The sequence below is a fragment of the Aedes albopictus genome, chromosome 1 (assembly GCF_035046485.1).
Source record: "Aedes albopictus strain Foshan chromosome 1, AalbF5, whole genome shotgun sequence".
NCBI classification, from domain to species: domain Eukaryota; kingdom Metazoa; phylum Arthropoda; class Insecta; order Diptera; family Culicidae; genus Aedes; species Aedes albopictus.
This window is the reverse complement of record NC_085136.1, coordinates 168,704,510-168,728,357: the sequence shown is the minus strand read 5'-3', so window position 1 is coordinate 168,728,357 and position 23,848 is coordinate 168,704,510. Positions and strand designations below refer to the sequence as shown.

Here is a 23,848-nt window from a genome sequence, read left to right as displayed (position 1 = left end):
GAGTTCTCGAGGCTTACAGAGCGGTTAAAGTTGCTCTGAAAAAAGAGAGTCATAACAAAAAAAAGAGCGCGTCAGCAACACCAGAACGCTCCCCCGAGATGCTGCAGAAGATTGTGGAAATGCTGTTCCCGGTCCCCAATACAAGACCATAGGCCCCGTTCTCTATGGTCAAACCGGCCAAAGCGAGGTCGCTCCAGTAACGAACGACGAGCTCGTTGCAATAGCACAGTCGCTTATATTGAACAAGGCTCCGAGTCTGGACAGTATCCCGACAGTAACCCTACAGACGGCCATCGAGGCTAGTCCTGACAGGTTCATAATGGCTATGACGATGTGCCTAGACAGAGGCGTATTTCCGGAGAGGTGGAACAGGTAAAGATTGGTTGTATTGCCCAAAACCGGGAAACCACTATCTTCTGGGCACCGCTGGGAAACTGTTGGAATGGATCATTATATCGAGGCTGATGGTCTATACCGAGTAACTCGATGATTCTGGCCTCTCGGATAACCAGTTCGGCTTCCGGAACCTAATAGCGCTCCTAAAGAAAAGAACGGGAATTCACTATTGCACGGTCGTCATGCTGGACGTAATAAATGTGTTCAACAACGTCAACTGGGCCGCCATCGAGTGCACCATACACCACCTAGAAGCCCCAGTTAGTTTATACCGGATACTGGAGAGCTACATACTTCTAGAATAGGGTGCTAATCTATGACACCGAGGAAGGCGAGAAGATCTACAACATCACCGCGGGGGTACGTCAGGGCTCCGTCCTGGGCCCGGTACTCTAGAACACGGCGTATATTGATGTATTGAGGCTCAAACTAAAGATGGTCGGCTTTGCCGGTGATATTACTCTCGTGTATACGGCGAGTTCATAGAGGAAGTGGACCTGACAGTAGAGTAATGCGGGGCAAAAGTTCGCACCTAACAGACTTCACAAAATAGCTATTAAACGAAAAGAAAATAATATCGTTTTTCTTCGTTAAACGGGTCCCTATCATGTTGCCTTCAAAACGTAGTACTAGATTTTTTCGCGTTCTTTTCGTAGTTTCAGTAATACAAATTTTAATGCAAGTACTCCAATGCGAACTTTTGCCCCATAGTGGGGGCAAAAGTTCGCATTATGCGGGGCAAAAGTTCGCACGTTGAATAGCATAGTTTATTGGTATGATGTTCATTTATTTCATGGTAGTTCATGTTCGTTCTTTCACTTTAGCCGAAAAATCTGTTTCTTTCTGTTCTTAGCTTTACGGCCCAACTGGAATACGACCTGGTGTTCAGCTTTGGAATACAATGTAGTTTATGAAGACTTCCACAACTACTAACAAGAAGCTGTCCTTTCCTGCATAACTGAAGTTATCAAAATACATTGTGGGGTAATCATAAAGATACGTGTTGCACAAAATACATTTAAAAAAAATCAAATATGCTGCAAAACTTTTGAACGGGACCGTAATCGAATCTTATCCCCGTCAGTATGGTGATGAATTATAACTGTGAATTTGCAAACTAAGCTATGAAAGACCCCGGTAAAGTAGAAGAACATAACATGACCTTCAGAAACATACGAAAAGACACGACGATGCAAATGTTTTAAAATGTTTTTTTAGCCATTTTTCATTTCTTGATTTAAATGGGTGAACATAATGTTTGCCTTACAATGGATCTTCTTACAAAACAAAATTCAAACCCTCTGCCGGAACGATTTCAGGGTACATACTACACATATTATACACATATAGTAGTTTCTATACGAAACCATCATTACTGCAAAGATTCTGTAATTTTATTGATGTACTACATTCAGAAAGCTAATGCGAACTTTTGCCCCACAGCTACTGCGAACTTTTGCCCCACCGTCAAGGTTTTAACAATGTCCCTTTCTGCAAGAAGCACTAGTAGTTTATTGTTTATTTGAGTGCACCTCTTGAACTACTATGGAATAACGATTCTCCGACATCAAGAGATTTTGAGATTCTTCTTCTTCCTGTTACTACAAATTCTTATTCGAAAAAGCCCAAAAAATCTATCAAAACACCTAGAAACACATTTTTTCGCATAACTCTGCCACACCATATCGAAATCCTTCCAATTTTTGTTGACGAGTAACTGGCCTGATTATGTGTCGAACCCATGCAAATTTGTTTGGGTTCTTAACTCGTGTTCAGAAAAAGACCCACTGCGAACTTTTGCCCCGTGCGAACTTTTGCCCCGCATTACTCTAACGCACGAAATTGGTATAGTGAAGGGCTGGATGAGGTCGAGACAGTTGGCCCTCGCGCACCAAAAACCTGAGGTGGTGACTGCAAGTGTGAAAAAACGGGCAGTGGTCACCAGAAGCGGGTGGGTGCAAGATCTACTGCTTCGACACAGCTTCGACGATAAGCTGAAATTCGGAAGCCACGTGGAATAGGCCTGCAAAAGGGCAACCATGGCATGGCGGTAATGGCATTGTTAAAGATAATGACAAATAGCTCGGTTACGGTGACTTGAGAGTACCCATAGGCTGCTGTATCGTAGGGTGGCCAGCGCATACCGCACGGTCTCAAAGGACCCATAGTACTAGTGGTGGCCAAGCATGGGAAAACTCATTCGCTCACCCGAATGCCGGCGATGCAAACTGGCAAAAAGAACGCCAACAACCCAATACTGAGTGAGAGCACGGCGCACTAAGAACGAACGCAGCACGAACGGCTCGCTACCGACGCCAACGAAGCGAATCAGGAGAGAAACAAATAGTGAGCGAAATTAATCACCCTGCATCGGTGTATACGAAACGAACGTTAGCTCTCTCAACTACCGAGTGGCATTCAGCTGATTGAATCAGAACGCACTCACTGATTCAATTCCCAGTACTGAATGCTTCCACTGAACGCTAAATGAACGTTCCAAAACGATTGCTCTCGCACCCGACTCAGAACGCAAACATTTGTTCAATATTGGTTCGTTCGCCTTCAGCACTCAGATTCGGTAGCGATTCATTCGGCCGCCGTTGCTTGCGTCGCTCGGTGCTCGGCGATTAGAAAGAATGGGCAATGCAAGTGGAAAGATTTTGCTTGCCTGGGGGAGAAGCACACTCGCATCAGATTGTGCGTGGATGTGAGTGAGGCATACGCAATAAATTAATGATTTTTTCCCATCCTTGGTGGTGGCAGAGGAAGAAAAGTGCTTTGAGCGACGCGGAATAAGAGGCTCGAGACGGATCGTCGGAACATCGTCTATGCTGAAATGGCAGAGGGAATGGGATTCCTCCGTACGTACCTAAATGGACGAGCAGGCCGCATGACCACTTTTATTTGACACAATTTCTGTCAGGCCATGGGTGCTTTAGGTTGTATTCACACAGATTCTGACATGCAGGCTTCCCCGCATGCCCATTCGGGGCGCAGACTGCGATGAGACCGCGGAGCATGTGCTCTCTGAATGCCCACGCTTCGTGGAGGAAAGGTCGAGTATGCAGAAGTTGTTGAAAGGTTATGTACCGGGGCGGATAAGTGGGATTCCGTTACTTCCGCGGTCTCCCGAATCGTACTTGAACTACAGAGAAAATGGCGGGCCGACCAACAGCAAGTTGTAGTCTAGAGTAATATCCAGGACTCAAGCTTCCAGAGGAAAGAGGACAACTTGACCCTCCTTTGACATAAGAGTCATTTTTTATCCAAACTATATACTGCGTCAGCGAGCTTCTCCCAAGGGGGGCTACCAGAGGAAAGTTAAGGCGATAGCTGGTGGAACGCTGGCCAATAGAAAGTACTCATATACCCCTTCTAGAAGTCATCCCCAACAGGCGTACCGCGAACTTAATGAAGAGAACCACCTCTTGGGTATCTGATCAGCATATTTTATCATTCTATAAAAAACACCAAAAGCTCTGTGAAAGAATTGTTGCTAAATACACCAAAAAAGCTCATGAAGTTATTTGCTACTTCATTGCACCGTCTTTGTCACAAGTTAGAGAGCTGTCAAAATAAAAAGAGACGCAAGTTTTCTGAAATACATTTGGAACCTAATCTGAACCAATAAACCAAAGTTAGACGTTTTATACCTGTTACATAAAGTATTTTGTACAAGCGGACTGTATTGTGCTTTGTGAGGAATATGAAACTAAACAGATAAAAGTTGCGTGTGCTTATAGTGCAACTCGTTTGAACCAGAGCATACAAAGCCACATTTTGGATGTTGTTGCGGGTGCTGCATGGGATATATTCTGTTAAAAACTATCTATTGCAACTCATTGCATATCTAAATAGAAAGGTAAATAGAAATAATTCCATTCAATTATCCTTGATAAATGACTATTATGTACAACTTATGATTCAATGCATGTTATTTTTTCTACAATTTTGATTTTTTCGTATTTTTCTCATAAATTCCCATTTTTAAGATTCTTAGATCACGATCGCTTCCCATTCTGCAATTACCAGTTACCGATAGGCAATAACCCATACACATAGTAAAACGATATTGATAGTTGTGCAATAACGGCGAGCCATAAAATCCAGTGTAAACACGTCGATCGTTATAATTGCCGTGAAATGGTTTGCTTGCAAAATAAACCGACCCTCTCTATAGTTGTGATTAGATCTCGCAGGCGATCTGAATGGCGCCAACGAGGTTTTCTGAGCATTTAAAATTGAGTTTTAGATATGCAGTTGGCAACATGTGTTAGTTCTGTTTTAACAAGATGCGTTTACGAGTTTTTTATTATTTTTTCGTTATTATAGAGATTTTCAGCCCTAGGCTGGATCATCTCTACACAATGAATGCAGTAATAGTCATTTACCACATCTATAGATGTGAATGGTTCGTTTCTTATAAACGCTTTATCCCAGATCTACTAGCTAGCGACGATGACTGCAGGCACCGGTTTACTCATACATTGGAACAACAATCAATTGAAATCAATTAATAACAAACTATTTAATCGATTGTACTCACATTCCACCCGAAGGCATCGCCGATAAACTCGTTCTGTTTCTCCTGCTGCTCCTCACTGTCACTGTCGGGCAGGGTTTCATTGCCGCTGTCCTCACCCTCGGGAATCGTTTCCGGCTCGCTAAACGGTGTACTCTCCAGTTGGGGCTGATGCTCCGGGAAAGGTTGCAACGTGACACTTTCCTCATGGTTGATGGACTTCTGGCGCAAGATGGAACCGAACTTTTCGAAGAAACCGCCATCCAAGTCTTGTATTCTGGAAAAGAGGGAATCAGAAAGATGGTACTTAGAACAACGACTGTAACTGCCATTGCAATAATAATAGGGGAACAGTGGGTAATGTGTCCAAAGTGAGCAAGGTGTGCCTTCTTCAAATTAGAAATATTTTGTTTTATGAAATATGATAGACAGGTCTACTGGCTTTTGGACATAATCAGTGCCGTGCTGCAACCAACTAATAAACACCCTCTTGTCCGGGGCGTACAAGAGTTGCCTGATTGCTGCCGGAATGGGGTCACCATTATGTGGATCCAGGGAAATAAAGATGCCGACAGTTTGGCAGAACTAAATTGAGATGAAAGACTGGCGACTCGGCGATGGCGATGTCACACCGTATCAGTAATGTAACAAAAATCCATTGATTGCGCTTGTAGATCTTAAGGCATTTACTCGCGGAAGTTCTTGTGTAACCTAAGTTCTTGGATAACCTAGATCTAGAACATCCTTAAATTAGTTCTTTGCAGAACTTTACACCAGGAACACCCCTTAGGCAAACCCTCCCTTGAATTCCATTTAGCCCCTATGTTCGAAAAATTAGTTTACTAATTGTCCTCGAATATAGTTGTAGGTCCATTCTGCTTCAGCCCGAAATCTTCTAGAACGCGTCTTAGCCAAATAGCATCACCGAGTGCGATGTATTCGGATTCCATCGATGAGAGCGATACAGAGCTTTGCTTGGCACTTCTCCACGAAACGACTGCTCCTTCTATCATGAAGACATAACCAGACGCCAACTTTCTGGTGTTGCAGTCACCCGCCCAGTCGGCATCAGCAAAGCATGTCAGCTCTTTAAATGTCCCTAGAAACATAGCTTCTTATCCAAAGTACCGCGCTAATATCGAATAACCCGCTTAGCAACTCCCCAGTCAGCTTCAGTTGGTTGATTGACTTCGCGACCGAGCACCGCGGTTGCATGTGCTATATCGCTAGCATGCATGAACGGCATTGTAGAGGAAGGACCAAACTAGCCAACTAGGCTTCGATAAAGAGAAGAATCCGCTAACGTTAGACTTTCAATTTCGCCTCGAGCGTATTTCTCTTCCAACGCTTCGACGTGCGCGCTGACTTGCAGTCACCGACTTCGAATTTCCGCTAGGCTCACGTTGTTATTTCCGGCAACATGGTTTATCTCAAGCTCAAGAAAGTATTTCATATTTTCCAGCGAAACTATGTCGATGTTCTTCTTCAATTCAGTGTATACCTCGCATCCAACAATAAAGTCATCAACATAAATCAAAACGTACACCTTCTTACCTTTCATCTCCGAGCTGTGCAGTCAGAGGTCAGCCAAACTCTGCTTGAAGCCCATCTTCTTCAGAAATTCATCGAAGCAGTAATTCCAACATCTGTGCAGTGCAAGGGGTGGATCACTCTTTGAATATGCATTTAATTTGCATCAAATGCATGTAAATGCATTTTATAAAACTTCCATCAACTTAGCATTGATATATATGCGAATGACAAGCCGAAGTTACTGAAGAAAGAAGTTATGATGTTTTCTTGTTGGTTCTCATCAAAAGTTAATCCTTTTGGAATGGACAACTTGGGCATAAAACGTGTAATTGTAAGTAATGAAGGAAATCCTATATTAAATTTACTGTTAACAATGTCGAGAAACTTATGTCATAAAAAACTAACTGCAGGTACAACTCTGGAATCGGATATACTCCTGGATAGAAACGACAGTTAGGCTAGTAAACCCCAATAAGTGAAAAACATACTAGCCGTCAAACATCTAACTGCGTTCACATGTCTGGGGGAACTCACCGTGTTAGATGTACATGCCCCACGGGCCCAAGGATGGACAGCCCTCGGGACAACCATAGAAATACAATGAAAAGTAGTCGAATGAAATATTATAATATGTTTCAATTCTATATGATTTATTGATATTTATATAAAATTATGAATTCCAAAAGCTTGAATGTCGAGTATTTTGTTTCTTCCAGGTTTCTTCTCCTGGTTTCTGTTTTTTTTTTCTCCTGGTTCTTCCTGGTTTATTCTCTAAGCGAGGGGAGGGGGGGATGTTTTCTGCTCATTAGAAACCTGAACGGCTTGGGTCCAGGTGCGGGGTTGGGACCGTCTTCTACAGACAAAGTAGAAGACAGGATTACACCCCCAATCCACTAAACACCCATTCACACATTTCCGTTGCCGCTAATCCTCACGTCTATCCGGGACCACCAAGAGTTTGGTGGCAATTACTGAATTGTACAAGGAATTGTATCAGTATTCAAGGTATTAACAATTATACAAGTTGCTAATTAATTATGACGGCTAGTTGAGGTTTGACAAAGTGTGTTGTTAGACAATGACTACAGTGAAGTGTTGTAGAAAGTCACGGGTTGCTTGTTTATTGAATGAATAATTGAATGCATGAGAATGCATTTAAATGCAACAACTTTTTTTTTATAAATCAAATGTTTCAAGAGTGATTCGCCCCTTGGTGCAGTGCGTACGTCCAAATGTTTGATGTGGAGTTTACGATGGCTTGCAACAGCTAACAGGGCGAATTTCTTCAAAGTTTGACTCTTCACTTCCATGCTCTACCGAGAGAAACTTCTCGTGGGATACACTGTACCGACCTTCTTGTTCTTCTTCATTGAGGTTTGATTCCGGATAATCCACAATGACTGTTGGAACAATTTCGATGTCATCCCTGCACATCACCTTTTTGATGGTTTCGCTTTCCGCCAGCTCCTTGCGATCCGACTTCTCACCACCGTGTCCATATCGGGGTTGAGGAAACGGTACGCTTTCCTCCTTTCAACGAAATCATACAAAAATCATACAAAAATCATAATCATTCTGCGCTCTCTCGACACGTGCACGAAGGCCGGAAAACTATACACCTTCATGTGGCGGTTGCTTGGCTTGTCCTCATAGAGCACAGTTCATGTTGCGTCCTTCTAGAAGCCGAAGCTGGAACACGATTCAGGATGTAGTTGGCCGTACATACCGCTTCACCCCAATATTTCCGATTAGGGCCGCCCTCCGATATCAAGCAGCGCGTCATCTCAAGCGAACTGCGATTCTTTCTCTCTGTCTTCCCGTTCTGCTGTGGGCAGTACGGAGCAGTCAGCTACTGGATAATTCCGTTCTTGCTAAGAAATGCCTTCACTGACTCCCGTGTACTCACCGCTACCGTCGCTTCGGATGGCCTTGAGAACCTTCAGAAACTGTGTGCGGACCATGTCGATGTATTTCTGAATATTTTCACCAGCCTGTGACTTGCGCTGTAACAAGTAGACCACGCAAAAACGGCTGTGATCGTCAATCATGGTTGCTTGGTGTCGGAACTTCCCTCTGGCCACACAAATCTGTGTGAACAAGATCCAGCACTCCCTCTGTTTTCACCTGTGACTACTTCGGAAAGGGCAAGCACAATAGCTTTCCTTAACAACAGGTGGTGCAGACAGATCGAATCCCACAGTCGACGAGCTTCAATCCGCTTCCCAGATCCTAGCATACGATCTTGCTGATGTCATCGGGGTTGCGGTGCCCCAAGCGACGGTGCCACAAATGCTGACAATCTTCCCGGTGGCGAGCGGTTACTTGCAGCGAATTTTCACTCCGAAGCTTTAACTGGTACAAGTTCCCATTCCGAATTCCAGCGACGACGACGATGACGTCTTTATTCTTCTTGATCCGACATCCCTCTTGGTCAAACATCACCTCGTACCCTTAATCTGATATCTTACTGACGCACAGAAGGTTGTTCATCAAAACCGGTATGTGCAAAACCTACCGCAGCTTTCATATCTACAGATCCACTTTTTCCGTCATCTTCTTGGAGCTGTCTATCACCGATACCTTCGGAGAAGATCTGTTCCCATCCACCAGAATCAACGACATCCATCTTCGAGATGTCTCCAGTCATGTGCGGAGTCGAGAAACCAAACGTCAACAACCGCAACTGAACGCACACCAAAACAAATTTGCCCATCCGACACCGCTTTTTTTAGCTTCTGCCATTTTCCGCTCGTATCAATCCGACATGAATTCCGACCGCTGCCACCTTGCTTTCCGGAACCTGGAGTCTGTTTCCGCTGCTGGTCATGCTTGAGCCAGACATGTCCAAACACTGCACTGCACGAGGAGTCGATGCTCAAACACACCACCGTGGGTGCCAAGCCGCCACCTAGCTCTCCGTGTTTCAGAACGAACACGCACCGTGTCTGGCTCAACACCGGTGTCGGTGGCGGTGCTCAGGCACTGGGCACGGTGTTTGACGCTTCGGGTAACACGGAGCCCGAGTGTTTCCGATTATGCAAAACACTCGTGCGAGTTCAAGCGCTCGGTGCCGTTCATTTTCCAGCACCAGTTGCAAATGCTGTTGGTCGACGACGAGAGTGAAGTACTTGGCGGCTCCTTTTGTGTCTTTCTCGTCCCTTCTGACTCAGTATCTCTGATGCAGCCAAGCTACCACGCACTGTGGCCGAGCTCACTGCTTTGGTGTTTCATACAATCGGAAACACTCGGCCTCCGTGCCCAACCAAAACTGAAACACGGAGCCGAAACTGAGGCTCGAGTTAAAACACCGACACGAGTGTTTCGCCAGTCGCACTGCGTGTTCATCAGTAGAAGCTGAACGAAGGTGGTGATATGAACACACACGGTGGTGTGTTTACGGGCAAACACGCCACCGGTGCGGCACGGCTTGGTGTTTTGCCCATATCTGGCTTGAGCTTCCGGCAATCTCGCTTGTAGTGGTCTTCCGTTCCGCAATAATGGCATTTGAATTTTATCTTGGCTACTGCTTTAGAAGCCTGCAGAACAGACTTGTCGCCGTGAACCAATGGCTGCTGTCCATGTTGGCATCGGCGTCTCAATTCCACAAACAAACGCCCCTTGACAGTCTCCAACGTCAATTCATCTTCCGTCCGCAATGCCAGGGACATGATGAGCACATTGAAGGTTTCCGGGAGGCTCGATAAAATGATGGCGATGGTCCGACAGCTTATCGCCGATCCCAACGAGCCGGTTAACGAGCATGGTAATCTGTGACAGGTGTTCCGCCATGTTGCCTTGGTCCGACAAACGCAACGAAATCAGCCGACGAGCAGGTAAACTTTCCCCGATATCGACCTCCGCTCGTGATATTGTTGGAGCGAATCCCACATCACCCTGGCGGTCGATTTTTGCATCACATGGCCCAACTGGTAATCTTCCAGTGCCAGGCCGATTAGCGAATGGGCAATAATATGGACCACTCGACCCAAGAAACAGAATTAGCTGAATAACAGTTTCTTAAGCTAAAGTTTGCTTAAGAGTGGTTTGTTCAACTCTTGTAGAGCAAAAATGTTTGTTGGGTAATTTTTGTGTACATTATCATTGCCTTAGTATTAGGAACAACTTTGTAGAAGATCATATTTGTCTAAAATATCATTTGGAGGAGCTGAATGCATATTTCACTAATAAATCTGGATCCGGGATAATGGAATATTTTGTTCGGATAGTTTGTGCTGTAAACATTGATTACCATCAAGTTACATTTATCAATATCTTTATTGTTCGATAACTGCATGCGTCCAATGAATTACATTAGCTTAAATTACGATTTGGAAGACTAACATCAGCGCATCTTAGGTTCCCGTCAAGTGAAAAACAAGATTTAATCTTATAATAACATATCGTAACGATCGAATCGCTTCACTTGGTGTAAAACAATAAGCTAATTGATCCTACTGCACTGTGACTGCTGTATGTACGCGAATGCATACGAAGGAACGAGTTCTAAACTAGATCAGTGCTGCTGATGGAATATTTGCATATCGCACACTTGTCGGTTACAAATGAGAAGATTTGAATTACGGTCACGATAATGCGTACACACATATGCCTGCAGCTGTGCACGGTTTAACTAGGCTGTACGACCGATTGTGTTTATTCTAGATTTCCATAGCAAAGATATTTGATGTAAACATATTCGTCGATGCCGTGCTTGGATCCCTCTCTTCCGATGCCAGACTCTTTGATTCCTCCAAACGCGGCCTCGGTGCAAGAGATGAGCCCTTCGTTGACCCCGATCATACCCGTTTCCAGCAGCCGGGACACCCGGAACACCTGGTTCAGATCCGTACTGTAGAAATATCCGGCCAAGCCTCGTTGAGTGCCGTTCGCAATTTTCAATGCTTCCTCTTCCGTTTTGAACTTGATGACTGAAATTACGGGTCCAAAAATTTCCTCATTGTACAACTTCATGTCGTCTCGTAGATGTGTAACAATAGTTGGTTCGTAGAAGAGAGCTCCTTTGTCGGACAACTGACGGCCACCGCAAATAACTTGTGCTCCCTTCTGTTTGGCATCCTCAACAAAGTTGGTAACTTTGTCAACTTGAGCATGGTTGATCAGTGGACCAATTTGAACTCCTTCCTGGGAACCGTCTCCAATTTTGAGGGTCTTCACCCTCTCCATCAGCTGTGCAATAAACCTATCGTGGATTCCCTCCTGAATCAGGAATCGATTAGCTGAAATACAAGTCTGACCACAGTTTCGGAACTTGGAGTTCATAGCACCAGCCACAGCTTTGTCCAAGTCAGCCGAATCGAAGACGATGAACGGAGCATTACCTCCCAACTCCAGGCCAATACGCTTGATTCCATGGGCGCATTGTTTATAAAGGAGTCTACCTACCTCCGTGGAACCGGTGAACGAGATCGCAGCGACCTTTTCACTCTTGCACAGCAGCTCTCCAATGCTAGCCGCATTTTTCCGGCTGCTAGTCACGATATTGATCACGCCCTTTGGAAAGCCGGCTTCCTCGGCTAGCTTGGTCAGCGCCAGCGCTGTCAGAGGAGTATCCTCAGCTGGCTTTATGACCACCGTGCAGCCGGCAGCGATCGCAGCGGCCGCTTTCCGCGTAATCATGGCGTGCGGGAAATTCCACGGAGTGATCAGTCCAGCGACGCCAACCGGCTGCTTGGTGAGCATGATCTGACGATTCGCCATCGGCGGTGGGACAATTTCCCCATAGATGCGACGGGCTTCCTCGGCAAACCACTCGACGAACGAGTTACCGTAGGTGATCTCGCCCAGCGACTCCGGAATGGGTTTTCCCGATTCGGCCGTCATGATGTTTGCGATCTCCTGGCGGTTTTCCTCCATCAAGTGGAACCATTTCTGCAATTCAAACGGGTGTGATTAGATGGAACTTATAGGGGAATTATCATTAATGATGACTGCACTGACGAGAGAGCTCACAAAGGAAATTTAAATGGAAGATTCAATATTTGTGACGCTATTAACTTAGCAGAGTCTGACCAAGAGAGTCTGACTCGTGAGACATATCGCGTTCGGATCCGGCTATTGCTTTTTCAAATACGCGGGATTTGCCATCACTTTTGTGGTACGTTTTGATCATCGAACAACTGACACATCAGTATCGCCACTGGTAGCCTGTTCCTCCTCAATATTGGATGTACTGAACTTCTTTGGTGAGTCATCTACGTGGGTTTCTTCATTTCTCGAACTCAGGGAAATCGGAATTGTCTGATTCGTCGTCGCAGTCATCCACGTATTCTGCAATAACGTATGCATCAGGCTTCTATTGTCTCAGGAGTTTGAAATATTAATCAACGATACATCCATTGACAGGAACCACCAGTCACTGTTGACGGACAACTTTTCGTAGCTTGAGTCCATGATTAGCAAAGCTTTATGGTGCGAGGAGCAACAACAGATTGTGAGTTTTGCTTCAAAATATCCTCTTTTCTCCTTATGGATTCGATCGTACGGTACGCCGGCATACATCTGGAAATGGCTCAGGTCCAACTTCGTTCCTTTCAAGAGTTCCCTCAGACTCTTCGTCGGCAATCGGATTCGCTGGCCTGCTGAACTCGATGAACATCATTCAAATGTAAGTTGAGGCATCTTGGACTTCTCTAACCACTCTGGGGCAACGTTTTGCCATTGAGTACGTTTTATCAGCAAGGATCCCTACCGCCAGCGGCTCATTCACCGGATAGCCATCTATCGGCTAATATCTCTTGTCAGCTGAAATCTGATTTCCCAGGGTGGATGAAGAAGTAAATCTACATTGGCAGTACCACTGGCACAACTTTCATCGTGCTTAGTGACCCCCGGTGCAGAGTTTAATCGAGGACCACATTTAGGAGGACACTCTGCTGGAGACTACATGCGAAATCGACGATTTGTTCCGATACCTCACCGATAATGCCACTGAGGGAGATCAGCGATTCGTCCCATCTTTTTCAGTCAATCGGAGGTTTAAAACTGTGGATGTAGAAACCAAAAGAGTTATCTTTCTCCACGATTTTATCCGACGTCCGCTTCAAAGAACACAAAACCAGGATAAGAAAATGTTACATCAGAGTTGAAAAAATCAGTACTTTCAAGCAATCGTGAATGTAGTTAAACAGGCAGCATCTCCGCTGCTATCAGTGCAAATACCACCAAACCTTGACATCGGATAGCTCTATCAACTCAAACGCGCTCTCGTCGCCAGTGCATCGTCACCGATATGTAAATCATTTCATTTAAGCCTATCAATTGCCTCACCTTCAGCAGGGCAGCTCGCTCCTTGGCCGTACTGTTGTGCCACTGTTTGTTGTAGAATGCAGCGTACGCAGCATCAATCGCTTCGCTAGCATCGTTGACGTCCATATCCGGAACGGTTCCGATTACTTTCTCGTTGACCGGATTGGTCACCTCGAAGGTTGCACCCTGCCGCGCTCCAACCCATTGGCCATTGACAAAGGCCTTATCTTGCCGGAGACTGTGAATATAGCGCTGCATCAGGTGAACGTTACTGCAAACCAATCGCTGCGACCTCGCAGCGCGACTGAACGCTAGCAATACCGCAGACATGCTAGGAGCAGTAATTATACTAAATCTACAAACAAACCAAAGAATGTTATCTTTGCAGACACTGTGAAAATCGATACGCCAAAAAGCACAACAAACTTACTTCGAGGTTTTTCTTTCCTCTGTGGTAATCTCACGAAAGTCCAAACCTCAATCAATAACTTCACTGTCAAGGTTCTAATTTCTGACCCAAATATACCAAGGTTCGCAAAACTCGCCAACTCAAGTGACTGCTACTGGCGACGGAATATCCTCTACTGAGATTATACGACTAGCTCTCCCCAAGAAACTGTCAAAATCATGTGCGACAAGGTCATATAAATAAAATTTGTATGATTGTTTTCGCAAAGAAACAAACCGGCAACGAATGGCAGAACGAGACGACTCTAGCTCTGTCTAAATTGATTTTCTCTCAACAAGTAACACAGTTACCGGTGATACACAGTGACACACCGGGAGAGCAATAAAGAGAGTGATCCACCATAAACAGTCGCACGTCATTCCACTGCGCATGACCACCTACTGTCTACATCATCAACCATCTAGTAGTCTGGCTTTGAGAGAAAATGTGTTGGTGGTTGAAGTTATCGTAGCAAACCATGCTGCAATACAATCCGCCGGTTCGTATGGTCTACAAATTTTATTTTGCATGCAACGTGCTACATCTGAACGGAACGCAACATTATGAGCGGAAATAGTTTGAATGTCCGATCATATGAAACGCTTTGTTCCTGGCCAAATACACTGTAAATTTTTACTATGCACTGAGTTGTGGGTTTCATGACTTCCCAGGTAACCAAGAAGCAGTTAAAATTGCATTAATTCGGCACTATATACGCCTTTACAGCAGGTCATTAAATACTTATCTGCCATATATGCGCCATCAGAGCTAATTAAATGCAGGTTTTGGCCCAATATACGGCTGATTAAATGCTTATCCCTGCTATCCCCCAGATTGTCAAAAATAAAAACAAATATTTTCCCCTGCACATTTCCTTTTTCTTCTTTTTTTCTCACTCTCCTGTGGAACTTTTTGAGGCTTGGGGCGCGTCCTGTTGCTGTTTTTCCTGCTGCTTTCGGCCAAATTGGGATTCGATCCGTCGATCCTCGGGTTGACGATGGTGCTGAACCGCGCTACAGGGTAAGCTATAGATTATCAGATACAGCGCGTTGGATTTTTGATCTATTACATCGGCAGTTGCTTCGTTATGTTATGAGCTCGGCAGGTGCTGATAATAAAATCGATCATATAGGAAACCAACCATGGAATTAATTTGCCAAAGCATGTTTTCGCATAGATTTTCGTCGTCGTTACCTATGATTGACTGAACATGCGAATGATGATGGCTGTGGAAATGTGGAAATGTGTTGTGGTTTTAGCATCACTCATCTCTCTTCAGTTTCATGGCAATAAAGTAGCAGTTATGATGCCAGTTGACCAAAACAAACCGTGCATTTGAAAAGCTGCGAAACTGCTGTCAGATTTTAAGTAGCATTTGAATTGTTAATATAGGGCAGTTTAGCAGTCGAACTGCTATAATACGGCAGTAAGCAGGTCATATGCAGGTATAAAACAGAAATACGGCTTATTCAAATGCTTATTGTTTACTTGGGTTTGATCTGTGCATAAATAAAGATGAAATTTTAGTATTAGCGTTAGAATTAATGGGTAATTCTCGCTGAGACCGGCCCACTATTTACACCTTGTCTTCAACAATGTTTAAGGTGCCGATTTTCTGAAAGTCCTCGCTAAAAAGTAAGGAAAATGCATTTGGTTAATCAAATTGATGGACCCTCCGTTAGTTAGAGCCACAACAATTGTAGGAGACGCCTCGATTGTGGTCGAATGGTGGCTCATTTAATAATAATAACCTTTGAAGGGTTTTACCCTCGTTTTTGTTTCAGTGTATATGTAAGTGTGATGTATCACATTTTTATAAAACAGCACTGGATATGCTATCACTACGATAAAAAAGCTTTATCATAAAATCTTTTGTATTAATTTCCTGACACTTTTTTGAAATTTTTTCGGCCTATCACTGTAGTGGGCCGGTCTCAGCGAGAATTACCCTAATACTAAAATACTATATTTAGTAAGTGATAATCCTAGATTGCTGCAACACTGCCGGTAATCTTAAGTGTGGTCAGAGACTATTTTATTGCTGCCCGTGTAACTGGTTAACGAACATTTTTGATGATTTGATGTTTCGCATGCATGGGTTTGGTTTTGTTTTTTAATTGGTCACTTCCGACGGGACACCTGGAACCGGTTCCGGAACACAACCGCTTCAGATATAGTCTGAAACTATTTTCCTGCTTACCGTTCATCTGGTTATCGAAAAAGCCGCTCTTTGATGTGTCGCATGCCTGGGTTTGGTTCACTTTTTTAATTGGCCACTTCCGGCAGGACATCCGGAACCGGTTCTGGAATACTACTGGTTCAAACATGGTTTGAAACTATTTTCCTGCTTACCATTCATCTGGTTATCGAAAAAGCCGCTATTTGATGCGTCGCATGCCTGGGTTTGGTTCACTTTTTTAATTGACCAATTCCGGCAGGACATCCGGAACCGGTTCCGGAACACTACCGGTTCAAACTTGGTTTGAAATTATGTTTCTGCTTACTGTTCATCGGGTTATCGAAAAAGCCGCACTTTGATGTGTCGCATGCCTGGGTTTGGTTCACGTTTTTAATTGGCCACTTCCGGCAGGGCATCCGGAACCGGTTCCGGAATACTACTGGTACAAACATGGTCTGAAACTATTTTCCTGCTTACCGTTCATCTGGTTATCGAAAAAGCCGCTCTTTGATGTGTCGCACGCCTGGGTTTGGTTCACTTTTTTAATTGGCCACTTCCGGCAGGACATCCGGAACCGGTTCCAGAATACTACCGGTTCAAACATGGTCTGAAACTATTTTCCTGCTTACCATTCAACTGGTTATCGAAAAATCCGCTATTTGACGTGTCGCATGCATGGGTTATGTTCACTTTCTTATTTGGCCACTTCCGGCGGGACACCCGGAACCGGTTCTGGAACACTACCGGTTCAGATATAGTCAGAGACTATTATCCATCATCCCGTTCATCAGATAATCGAAAATGCCGCGGATTGATGGGTCGCATGCATGGGTTTGTTGCATTTTCATATCTGGCCCCTTCCTGGGGTACCGGTCCGGAACACCTAAATGGCCATAACTCCGGAACGGCTGGACCGATCTGAACCATTTTCAATAGGAAACAATGGGACAATTTACCCCGTCGAATGAACCATCGGTCGTTGAAATCGGTTCATATTTACTATCTAAAAATGAGGTGACCTTTTTGTACACATACACACATACACACGCACACACATACATACACACACACATACATACACACAGACATCATCTCATCGAAGTCGGCTTCGTAGGTCATACCGGTGCCCTGCGGTCGAGATCGACCCTTACAGCGATTAAGTGGCCGCGGAGAGGAAGTCCCGGTAGCGGTGCTGTCGTGGCGTCGGTCTACTGGGTTGGATCTGAGCCCGCGGTTGGAAAGGGGTCCCCGGCAAGGGTCGGGGTAGGTGAGACCCTGCTGTCTGCAACCTACGGATGCAGCTGATAAGGCCTGAAGGGTAGTGATACCCTTGCCTTCAGCAGGTCAGATCGGGTTGCATGTGGGCATCAGTTCTTGATGTCCGCTCAGCAGTAGGGCGCGGGCGGGGTTGACCCTGCCCGCCTTCCGAGGACAAAGGGAGTGGCGAGGACCACTCGGGAAACTGGCTAAGCGCCAGCATGCTATCGTGATGGACTCTCCAGTGCGAGTCATCGATGTTCGTTGCTGCTAGGCTACGGCAGCTAACCTTGAGGGTGCGATATGCACTAGCCCCTCTCTGAAGCAATACCTTCTTGGTGGTTCCGGAGAGACGTAGGGTTTGGCGACCATAGGAATGTGTTTTAGTGGGTCGAGGAGAGAGTAGTCCTGGCTTCTACCGGCATTGTAGAAGACGGCCTCATCCCCACACTACCCTAACCTTCCTGTTAGGGTGTCTGATGAGCAGATTTATCCCCCTATGGTTTAGAAGGAAAAAAAAAAAAAAAAAAAAAGACATCATCTCAACTCGTCGAGCTGAGTCGATTGGTATATAACACTTGACCCCTCCGGGGGCTCTATCAAATTTTCGTTTTTGGAGTGAACATATAGCCTTTCGGTACACCTTGGTGTACGAGAAAGGCAAAAAGCTTTATCAGTATTAGTTTCCTGACACTTTTTTGAAATTTTTTTGGCCTATCACTGTAGTGGGCCGGTCTCAGCGAGAATTACCCTAATACTAAAATACTATATTTAGTAAGTGATAATCGTAGATTGCTGTTATGAGGGTTGCTTCTTTGACGGTCGTTCCCAAATTATAGAGATTTCGGGCTAGTGACCAACAAGTTTGATGCCACCCTTCTATGATTCTAGTATCACAGAAAGGAGGTACATATGTAGTTATTAGTGATAGCTATGCACGCTCAGAAAACCGTTCTGATAAACGTGAACAAACAATCGCGAATATGAAAACAAGCAAATATACACCGTGAACTGGAACTAGTTCCGGCTGTCAATATAGGCGTTCTCGATACCGTGACATCTAGTTCACGGTGTACATTTCTTATTGTTGTTATCGTTGCTATGCATAGTTCCCGTTTGTTCCCGTTGCCGTGACTGGGAGTGCACGTATATCGGAACGGATTTTTTTGCGTGTGGTTAAGGTAGCAGAATTGCAAACAAAAGATATAGAATGAACTCACCAAAATGGTACGAATCCAGTCAGCCGAATCACCGAAATATACACGGAAATGTCGTGGAAATAAAGAAGTGTTAGGTGTTGTGGTAGTTTAGCAGACCGCTGAGAAGGCGATGTGCTTAGGGGCTGCCCATAAACCACGTGGTCATTAGGGGGGGGGGTCCGGCCAATGACCATTTTGTATGGACAAATAAAAATTTTTGTATGGACAAATGACCACGCGGGGGGGGGGGGGTTGGGGGTTGAAAAGTCCCAAAAAAATGACCACGTGGTTTATGGACAGCCCCTTAGAAAGATCATTATTAGTAGGACTGTCAAGAGAGAAACACGACAGGTGTGATAAAAGCACACCGCGCAGAATTCAAATTTGAATTCGTTGCCTTAGGCAACACGTTTTTCACGACAGCAGCCTGCGCATTGCACGAGTCTAACTCGGCCACTGGTGAACAGTAGTGAAGAATATACGTTAATAAATTAGCTCGATTTTTAATTTTCGAAAGCCGCATTTTTTCATCATTTCTGCTGATTCCAAAACACAACGTTTTTGGCAGAAACACAACAAGAAGCATTGAGGTACCCCAAAAGGAAAAAAAAAATACTGATACAATCGTGAATTACCTATTCTACACTAAGTGATCCGCTATAATTGACAGGCATTAAAAAATATGATGGCACAAATGTCCCAAATGGAGGGTAACGTGCCTCTGGAGCCTGCCTTCTGAAGTCTAACGCTACCTCTAGGTTTTCAGCAGTATTTCAGCAAAATGGGTATCAGGGTGGCTGAAAGGATGTCAAAAAGAGATCTCAAAGTGGGTTAATGAGAATGGAAGGGGTTGGCAACAAGGGATTCCAACTTTTGCGTTGAAACCTCGATTATTTCAAGGGTTTTCTGGGGAAGAGTTGAGAGGGGGGTCTCAGATGGTCAGACCATGGAGGCCAAAAAGAGTTTCAGAAGGCCTAAGGGACGTCGAGAGGGAATCTCATAGAGGATTAATGGGGGTGGAGTTTCACGGTCTTTCATGGAAGAGCATCGGAGAGGTTTCAGGGGGGTTTCAAGGGATGGCAGGAGGACTTCAGGAGATTCGAGGATGGCACCAGAGTATGTCAGAGAGTTGCAGTGTAACACTAACAATTTCAAGAGCCTTCAAGGAGGTTCCAATCTGGGGTTTTAGTGGTTTTTAAAAGATTTTCAGGAAGTTTCATCACTTTCTGGAGAGTAAAATAGGATTCGAGGCAGTGCTGAAAATTTCATTTCGTCATATCCAAATTCAACCACCTACAGCTCATTTTAGAAGCTGAACCTGAGAATGTGATATATGTAAAACTTGTGCGGCTAGACCAATTCTGCTAGAAAGTCACGGAAAAATCGCTATTTTTCGAAAATGTATGGTACCGTAAACCGGGGTCAAATTGATCTTCGGGTCGAAATTGATAAGGCGTTTTTCCGTTTGAAAAAGCATATTTTCAATAGTTTCCTTTCAAGAATCGTGCTTTTGGAATCTTATACTTAATGCTATTTGTGAGGACACTATTTAAAAATGCTTTATCTACTTGAAAAACGACTGATCAATTTCAACCCAGAGATCAATTTGACCCCGGTTTACGGTAAATGTCACGGACTACCTTTGAAAAATGCCAATTGATATTCACCGTGAATATCATTTGCATTTTTCGAAGGTAGTCCGTAACATTTACCTTAAATATTCGAAAAATAGCATTTTTTTCGTGACTTTCTTGCAGAACTGGTCTAGCCGCACAAGTTTTTCATATACCACATTCTCAGGTTCAGCTTCTAAAATGAGCTGCAGGTGGTTGAATTTAGATATGACGAAATGACTTTTTCAGCACTGATTCGAGGGGTTTCGTTTATTTTTTGGGGACCTTGTGAAGATATAACGTTGAGGGCAAAATGGTTCCACATCGATCTCTAGGGAGTCTCTGTAGAGTTAAGAAGAAGAGTTTAAGGGGCGTTACGATAAGTTTGAGGGAGATTCCAAAGAAAGTGAGCTTTCAACAGGTGTCGAGAGTTTAACTTAGAAAACAGGGGTTTCCAGGGGATTTAAGCCCGAAAAATTTTTGGGCTGAATAGCAGTGTGCGGACGTGATTTATCGTTACCGTTATCGTTTATCGGACTGCAAATTAAGATGTGCCACGGCAAGGTCACACAAAATGGGAGAATCGGCCACATTTCAGGGGTTCTGAAAACCGATTCCAGGGCCACCAGGTGGCCATCGTGTGACATGATCACTGATGTGTTCCCCAAAAAAACTCCAAATCTTGATATGTCGTACGGCATGGATTCACCAAATTTGAAAATTTTCCACCTCTCGAGGGACGAGGGTCTCCGCGGGAAGTCAGTTTGTGGCCTCAAGATTTAGTCCCGTGGCCACCTGATAGCAAAACTCATCTGGTAAGTTGATTTAGTCATTGGGTCACTTTACACTGCTGCTTTTCCGGTGCATTCAATTCTCTAGAAATTCAGATCAGCTGCATTTTGCGTAATTTATTACGACAAATACGCCCCTGCGAAAATGGCCAAACCATCGTCATTTTGGCGTCGATTCCATATGGCCACATCCGACCAAACCTTAGTTCTGAACCAGATCCACATAATTTAAGTCCAAGAGCACAAAAACAATCGTTGTGCCAAATCCAAAAAAAAGTCGTGTTCTTATATCAACGACCAACACTTTTGATTCATAATTTAGTGCTGATTTCGAAACTATAACATTTTTTCAAAGTAAATAAGTTTTTGAGTTTTACCTAAAAACCAAGTTTTACAGTTTTAAAAAATATGGATTTTACTCAAATTCAAATATTTTGCATTGCAGTCAAACGATTACCAATCTTTTTTATGAATATAGAAAACTAATTGAGGGGGTTAGAAACAAAGGGGTGTAAGTGACAAAAACCCACTTTCAAGTAAATGAGGTTTAAAGTTTTTTACTATTTTTTCTTCCCATACAAATTATATGGAGCTTTAAAATCGACCCAATTTTCTCCGATTTATTGTAATTCTTCTAACCATCGTAAAAATAATTTTGAAAAAGTTCCTGGAAGCTTGAAAGAATTGTTTGATATGTTCAGCTCAAAATCGACATAATGGCAACTTATATCCCTTTGATTTTGAGCTTCATAATTATAACATGTTTCGATCGTCTGAACACAGTTTTTGCATCTCATAAATTCATCCAATGGTTTCTACATAAAATCTTCCAGAACTTCTTCAGAAATTTGTTCAGATATTTCTTCAGAGATTTACTCAGAAATTTTCGAGGATTTTTTCAATGATGTGTGTATGTGTAGACTAGACTAAACTAGACTAGGCTAGAACCTGATGGCAAAAGAAGATGTGCAACTCACTAAACAGATTATATTGCTGCGTAAGCCATGATTTTCTGCTTATTTGAAATGTTTCATGATTTTGCGAATGAAATAATCAAAGATTGCTTTGGTGATCGCGACGTTTAATAAGTTTAATCAGTTTACGCTGTTAAGTGAATCCCCCTAATGTGTAATTTTTATATAAATAAGGTATAATAAAGACAGAACGGAATAAATCACCGGAATCTTAGTGAACGAAACTCTTAATACAAATTAATAGCAAAATGCGCAAACCGAGTACTTAAAGCTTGTAAATATAAACGTTTTATGTAGTAGATATCGAGCACCTGTTGACAGCTATAGTAACAATTGAACTACCACAATGGGTCAATCGTGGCTCGTAAACCTGGTAATTACTGTCACATGGATAATTTACAATCGGTCCATCCCATAGCAATTAAACCATTCATTGTGTTGTTAGGTGTAATCCAGTATCCAGTTTAAATATTCGCTGTCCACTGATAGCTGGTAATAAGCAACGGGGTAGATTGATGATCTACGCATATAAGGTTTAAATTTCATTCATATTTAGAACGAAGCTTTTGATAATAAGTTACTGTTAGTTAGTAAGTAAATCTGTGCAATAAAATATGAGACAATATAACGTACATTGATTGATGCTCTGACACTGGTTGCTTCTTCTGCTCCTGGATCTTTTCGTACATTCCTTTCCACATTGCTTCTTCATCCATCGTGACTGTGATATTTTTATTTCACCTCTTATTTTAAAAAAATATTTCCCACTGGGCACTGTTCACTGGTAATTACTTCACTATTTATCTGTATTGTTGGAAAAAGGTTGAATATAACTCACGTCGCTGTATGTTTCGTTAATCACATGTTATAATCACTTGAATTACTCTTGCGTTTAGATCTAAGGTTGCTGATATCAAATCCCCAAATCATTTAATCAAAATACTTACTCTCGATGAAATTGCAAATAAGCTCGTAAATCCTCCAAGTGAAGGTCAAGAAACACCCACTCGTTTTTGTGATCCACCAGCACCCAATCCGATAATTGTCCGTCCATCATGCTTCAAACTAGATTGACTGACTGACTGACTGACTGGCATCGACAATGGGGGGCGTACCGTACCTAGTGTGATCGCTAGTAAGTGCACTCGATCCAAACTTTTGGACTTGCTGGAGTGAGTCCCCGATGCGTGCCGTTCGCAATCTGCATCATCCATGCATAGCTTATGACTTTCGCTGACCATATTTTGCTTCGATAGGGTTTACGGTCGGGGATTTTTACGACCCATCATATTGGCATTTGCAATTTCTGCTTCATTCAAAGAGGTATGTAAATAAAATCCGGACAGTTCGGACAGACGAACTTATTAAAAAAAACCTTTTACATATTGAATATCTTCCACACAAATGATAATGATCACTTCTAAAACATGCTTGATAAAAATGGAGGAACTCCACAGCACTTACCTTGACCCTCAATAGTCACTCAAAAATAAGAAACGAACAAAAAAAAAAACTGGATGTCTTTTGAAAACTCAGTACATATATAACTTATTCGGAATTCGTCCAGGTTGTTGAAGGGTTTGGGTACTAGTAGTGGACCCCCTAAGCCATCGAATTGTTTATGTACCCACTGGCACTGGGGTCCACTATAGGTTTATTTACAAATATCA

At 43.6% G+C, this 23,848-nt stretch overlaps 2 protein-coding genes across 12 annotated transcripts in view; both read right to left on the bottom strand.

The window, feature by feature from the left end:
* LOC109412137 (protein unc-13 homolog 4B) overlaps nucleotides 1–23,848 on the bottom strand; it is a 381,313-nt gene that overhangs the window by 17,554 nt on the left and 339,911 nt on the right. For 5 of the 11 annotated variants that reach the window (XM_062845788.1, XM_062845790.1, XM_062845789.1 and 2 more), the window contains one exon: nucleotides 4,943–5,195. In XM_062845788.1, the coding sequence (XP_062701772.1) occupies nucleotides 4,943–5,195 (253 nt within the window). Of the gene's footprint in view, nucleotides 1–4,942; nucleotides 5,196–22,811; nucleotides 23,001–23,125; nucleotides 23,499–23,848 lie in introns of those variants that run through there. The other 6 variants (XM_062845791.1, XM_062845792.1, XM_019685781.3 and 3 more) reach the window with 3 other exon arrangements.
* LOC109412138 (succinate-semialdehyde dehydrogenase [NADP(+)] GabD) lies at nucleotides 10,708–14,434 on the bottom strand. Its single transcript, XM_019685784.3, has 3 exons — nucleotides 14,148–14,434; nucleotides 13,739–14,072; nucleotides 10,708–12,340 (listed from the first exon to the last, which is right to left on the bottom strand). The coding sequence occupies exons 2-3, from the start codon at nucleotides 14,045–14,047 to the stop codon at nucleotides 11,105–11,107; spliced, it is 1,545 nt and encodes a 514-aa protein (XP_019541329.2). The 5' UTR covers nucleotides 14,048–14,072; nucleotides 14,148–14,434; the 3' UTR covers nucleotides 10,708–11,104.

Excerpts from the sequence above, each read along its gene's own strand:
- LOC109412138 (XM_019685784.3), bottom strand. The coding sequence starts at position 14,047 with ATGTCTGCGGTATTGCTAGCGTTCAGTCGCGCTGCGAGGTCGCAGCGA. Across the intron at positions 12,341-13,738 it reads AGCGAGCTGCCCTGCTGAAG|AAATGGTTCCACTTGATGGA; the intron begins GTGAGGCAATTG and ends TTTGAATTGCAG.